The sequence below is a fragment of the Lupinus angustifolius genome, chromosome LG10, assembly GCF_001865875.1.
Source record: "Lupinus angustifolius cultivar Tanjil chromosome LG10, LupAngTanjil_v1.0, whole genome shotgun sequence".
NCBI lineage: Eukaryota > Viridiplantae > Streptophyta > Magnoliopsida > Fabales > Fabaceae > Lupinus > Lupinus angustifolius.
Window position 1 is genome coordinate 5,540,231 of NC_032018.1, and position 6,000 is coordinate 5,546,230.

General features: G+C 35.4%; 1 protein-coding gene across 1 annotated transcript; it reads right to left on the bottom strand.

Annotated features, from left to right (window-relative positions):
• On the bottom strand, window positions 2,040-5,228 carry LOC109357860 (alpha-amylase-like). Its single transcript, XM_019601916.1, has 5 exons — window positions 5,019-5,228; window positions 4,751-4,889; window positions 3,652-4,044; window positions 2,973-3,376; window positions 2,040-2,448 (listed from the first exon to the last, which is right to left on the bottom strand). The coding sequence occupies exons 1-5, from the start codon at window positions 5,100-5,102 to the stop codon at window positions 2,197-2,199; spliced, it is 1,272 nt and encodes a 423-aa protein (XP_019457461.1). The 5' UTR covers window positions 5,103-5,228; the 3' UTR covers window positions 2,040-2,196.

Sequence of the window (6,000 nt, forward strand, 5' to 3'; positions counted from 1 at the left end):
GAGGTCGAAGAGAGACAACCTTTTATCCACTTCCTCCACTTATAAGAGAAATCAAACCTAGAAAGCATGTAATCTAGGAAACTCCAGTCAACAGAATCATAAGCCTTCTCAAAATCAATCTTGAACAACAAACAACCATCCTTATCCTTCTTAGCCGAATGAATGATTTCGTTAATCACAACCATAGCATCCAGAATACTCCTATCATGGATAAAAGCTGACTGAGTAGGGGAGATTAGAGAACTGATAACTCCCTTAAGCCTTCCTGCCAAGATTTTTGCAAGAATCTTATACAAAGACCCCACAAGAGATATCGGTCTAAAATCTTGAATCTTATTAGGGTTTTTATTCTTCGGAATCCTACCACTCAACTGGAATTCCTGAACAAAAAGGATAATATCATTTTTAATCAAACCCCAAAACTCCTGGAAGAATTTGAAATTGAATCCATCTGGCCCCGGACTCTTGTCACTAGCACAACTCTAAACCGCTTCTCTAATCTCCTCCTCCAAAATTCCGGAATCCAGATACATGACTTGAGAAGAATTCAACCGGTTAAAATGCACTCCATCCAGTCTCAGCCTCACAAACTGGTTGCTGGAAAATAACCTTTTAAAGTAGGAGGTTATCCCTTTTCTAATAATAGGATCTTGTTCACACCAAACCCCATCTATCCACATACCATGAATTTGGTTTCTTCTTCTCCTATTGTTGATACAAGCATGAAAGTAACTAGTATTTGCATCCCCTTCCTTCAACCATTTACACCTGAACTTTTGTTACAAAAGATTATCCCTCCAATTAGCCGTTTTCCACCAATCCGCAGTCAGATTCTTCTTCAATGCAATTTGATTTGAGTCCAAAACAGAGCTCTCTCCCAGGAGGTCTAAATGCTGAATTTCCTTAACCAAGTTGCCCAATTTGGATTCAAGGCACCCGGAAGTCTCCTTATTCCAAACCTTTATAACTTCTTTCAAAGACTTTAATTTTTCCTTCACAATAAAAGTCATCGTTCCTGCATATTCATCCTTAAGCCAACAATTTGAAACCAACTCCTGAAACATATGATGCTTGAGCCAACAATTATTAAATCTGAAAGGAATTGGACCCTTATCAACCTTCTTTTGTTTAAGAATGATAGGACAATGATCAGAAAAATCTCTGTTCAAAGCCCATTGAGTAGTATCTTTCCAAAGAGACATCCAACCAGCTGAAACAAGGAATCTGTCCAACCTACTCATTACACTATTTCCGGGTTGGTACCAAGTAAAATTTCTACCAATTAATGGCAAATCAACCAACTCCAGCTCCCTTAATCAACCATTAAACAATTGCATCTCTTTTTTACAACTTCCCCCTATACCACATTTCCTTTCAGAATCACTCCTGATTGCATTAAAATCACCAAAACAACACCAAATAACATCTCCTAAGCTCTTTTTCAAATTCACAATTTCCTCCCAAAGTTGTTTTTATGGATGAGTAAACAAGGCGAATAGATGTTTACCAAGCAGCAAGAAACCTCATGGCTTAAACACATAAGGAGAGCCTAACCCAAAGATTAGTCTATTAGGTAAGAGAACCTCATGGCTTAAGTATCACATTGAGTTTGATATTCTATCTCAATGTGGGACTCCTAACATTGCCACCTCTTTAAGGGTCGACGTCTACGACGGCTTTCACTCTATCGACATTGACCCGATGGTAGCCCTTTCTCTTTTTGCGGCTTCACTCACCTATCAGTATTCGGCTTCACTCAATGTGGGACTCCTAACATATTCCCAGGGTTCATTAGTCATATCTTGAAACAAACACCCCCTTAAACTCCTCTTTACACTAGACTAATGATGTCTAAATCCTGTACTAAATGGTTAACAAATTAACCATTAACCACAAAATGTCCATTGAATTATCCATTAATTAGACTCAAAGACTATCATTTACACCTACCGTGATGGTTTATACATGCACTTGATTTCTATGTCATTTTTTATAACCTTTTTTATGAAATACTTTTCTTACTAAATAGAACTTCTCATATGCAAATGAATATTGGCTATCAGCCTTTGCAGCATCATTGGTATTATTTGTGTATAGGCCACCAAGACTTATTTTGTGTTCATCATCCTTTATTTTACCCTAGTATGCAGTAATAGTAAAAATACATATATTCAGTATCTAAAGTTGGTGCTTGCTTCACTTTTTCTCCCACACGGCGTAGTCTTGTCCATTAGTAGCTACCTGAACATTTGGTGGAAGAAGGTTTCCGAGATCCTCTTTCGGTCCAATTTTAACGATGATCTTGTTGTCAATCTCAGCCATGTAGAGATCAGCTTCAGCTGCAAGAATATTGACCGTGCTTTTGGGATTAATTCCATTTCTCTTCCTTATTTCCGTCACATTTTTTATTGGTTCCTTTAACCCCCATTCTATGTAGTGATCATAGAACTGCATGCACAAACACATAGTTAACTACAATCTTCTAAGAAAAAAAAACTGATTAATGAAACATCAATATTATATACCTACAAGAGTGGAAAATATTTGACAACTTGACAAGATTCAAAAATATTTTTTGATTAAGATATCAATAATGAGTAACAAAAATTTCAAAAATATGCACCATTACAATACAAAATATAAAGTTAATATAATAAAATAGGCTAGCACTTTATCTCCGCTTAAATTGGATTAGTAAATGTTTATAACAACTCTTCCAAACCAGGGACCACATCTAATGTTCATTTTATATCATTCCATGTACTGTTAACTCAACCAACTTTGATTGGTTGAAAAATAATTATTTAATTTATAATTATAATTAAATATATTTTTGACCAATCACACCTTCTAATAGAGTGACATAAAACTGTAGGATAACAAATATGATCCATCCTACTAAGGATTTTAACAAGCTATCTAACATTTTCTTTAATGAAATTGAAAACTAAGACAATGCTTATGTTACTTACAATTGTGGGGTAACCAGGATGAGTGAGAATATAAACATAACCCAACATGACTTTATCATTTGGGAAAGGCCATGTTTGCTGAGACAAAGTGTCATGATTGTCCACAAATGTAACAGCACTTTCTGGCTTTGTTCCAATCATTCCTGGTGGCTTTCCATTATCATCCTTCAATCTCCACAATTCACCTTGTACAGCAGCACCAAGAACCATCTTTGTTGTGAAGTCAAAAGCAGTGACAACACCACCTGCATCATTAACCCAGTTAACCAAGGTTGACCGGTGCTCATCCTGGTTAGCCAATGGTCTTCCATCAGTGCCTCTAGTCACATTCCTGTAAAGCTCTCCAACTGCTAAATCAGGTGAAGTTTGTTCTATGTATATTTTTGTGAACCTTGCTGCATAACCTACAACACACAAGGATCCAGAAAATATCACAGGCTTGAATATATACTAAGTAATGGTAATTGCAATTTAAATTGTTTCGAGTATCGACTACATTTCCCCACAATGGCTGACATCTAATTGTCATTTTTCTAATCTCAGCATAAATATTTGTGATGAAGAAGACCATATACTGATCTGAACCCATGATAAAAATATTTAAAATGTATTTTTTAACTTTAGGATCCATCCCCGATTTTCCCTATTTTCGGTTGGAAACTGGTTCTGCAACTCTTACCTACAACCATATCAAACCTCCATCCTACAAATCCAACGTCAGTCTTCAACCAATTCATCCAATCTGATAGCTCTTTTTGAACATTTGGATTTACATGGTCAATGTCAGGGGCACCCCACCAATCATCTCCTGTGTCATTGTTTCCTGTGCCATTAAAGCGGGTATCTGTCCCACAAATGTAGGACACATTCCAGTCTAGACGATTGTCTGGAGTACCACCTTCGAAGATGCTAAGTCCATTGTTGTCTAGCCTCTCTGCTGTTCTATGGTTGATGACTATGTCTGATATGGACTTCACTCCTCTTTCACTGAATGCAGCAATTAGTGACTTCAATTCCTCTTTGTTACCGTACTTGGATGTGTCCAAATCATATAGCCTTTTTGGCAAGTAACCTTAAATTGAATATACAAATGTTGAGTTTGAAAAGAAACACCAATTAATAAGAGGGTCATTTCTATAAAGGAGTCAACACCACAAGATTAAAAATGGTGATTAGATATATACGGTCTTATTTTCGCAAATGAATCAGGATTATTTGAATTATTTGAATTCTCATAACCTCCATATCATAAGATAAGTTTACTGTTATATTTAGACTAACTTGTACATAAAAATGTTGCAAAACAAGTCATCCGAATCAGTGTTTTTTCCCACATAAAATTACTAAGTTCAGAAATATGTGACTTTGACTCAAGGTCTCATTCAGCTCAAAACGAGTAAGGTAGGCCATAGAATAGTGGCAAACAACTATTCTATTAATTAAAGTATTATAGTTTAGGTTGTGTAGAGCTAATTTTTTCATAAATAAGTAACTCTTTCAAAGTCAATGGATAAAATAGTTGTTTGCACGCCATTTTTTTATACTTATGATTTACGTCTACTTGTTTCTATTAAATGAATGCACTATTAGTGTCTTCTATTTTTCATTTTCTACAAAGATATGCCAATAAAATTGTTTTGGATTCTACTATTTGAACATATAGCAGAATCCAACAATAATATTACATAATCAATATTTCTTAAACATGATATAAAATATTCGATCTCTATCATGTATATGAAAAAATAACATTAAAATAATGTATCAAGAATAATTACCTTGAGGACCATCATCGTGAGAGTTAGAAGGAGGAGGAAGCCAAACATAGTCAACTCCAGCATCTGCTATTTCAGGGACCAAGGTCTTCAAGAAGTTATACCATCCTCCTTCTTTATCACTTGATGCCCAGTTGAACCCCTATACACATATTCATATCTTATTATTCTTATTATTACTCTCTCTAGTTCCACAATAAAAAATAATCATATATAGGTGAATGTGTAAGTGAAAGTGTTACTATTCTTAAATTCTAAATACAAGTGTTACCTGAAATAGTATGGTAGCACAGGAGAAAGAGGAGAGAAGAAAAATAGAAAGGAAAAGAAAGAAGAGTGAAGGGAAACACTTCATGTTTGGTAATTTTTTGCATTGCAGCTGGGTAATTTTTGTGGCTTCTTATAGGCATCCTTGAGCATCATGGTGCTTTGATTTTCAAAGAACACGGCATGTCTTTAATCTTAGAGCTTGTCACTAAGAGGAAAATCTTCAAAGTTTGACTAGTAAGAAATGGTGTAGGCAGAAAATAATTGTACATATTATCTTTGAGTTAACATTTTTTTGTACCTCTTTATTATATAAAATTGCATTTTTATTGATTATTTGTTTTATTCTAATACATTTTGGACAATTCAATATAACTTGTATTCATTATCTTCTTGTTATAGATTTGCACTTATAGAAAGGATAATGTTAATGTCAGTTGAGGATTAGTGGCGTAAGCACTAAAGGGAAACTTCAAACACTTATCGAAATAGTGAAAATGGTATAATTTGAGTTATTTTTTGCTGAGATTGCGGGTGGATAGCATTAGAAATTAGAACTCTAGAAATTGGGAACAAATTTCAAAGAAAGATATTTCATGTAGTGTCTAGAGGATTTAAGGTGAGCAAGACCCAATTTTAGGAGCTCATCTTGTTTGGCTTTTTGGTAGTCGAACCTGAATATACGGTTAGGTATGACCAGATCTAAGACTAGGTTTGAATTAAAAAATTAGAGTTTGTCAACATTTAGGATCAACTAAGAGATATATATGATCCAACTCAACCTTGTTCTATGGTCATTGTCAGTCATGTATGTATGTGTTCCTATCCGGCGAACCAAAGGTCATGTTTAGACGCCGAGGTGGCCCCACTTGTTGGGACCACCGAAGTTGACCCAGGAGACAATATGCCTTCCGTACTCCACCAACCTACCTGCCAGCGCAACAGATGGGTTGCAGAGCAGGCTAAGAGACAAGAAGGGCACAGTG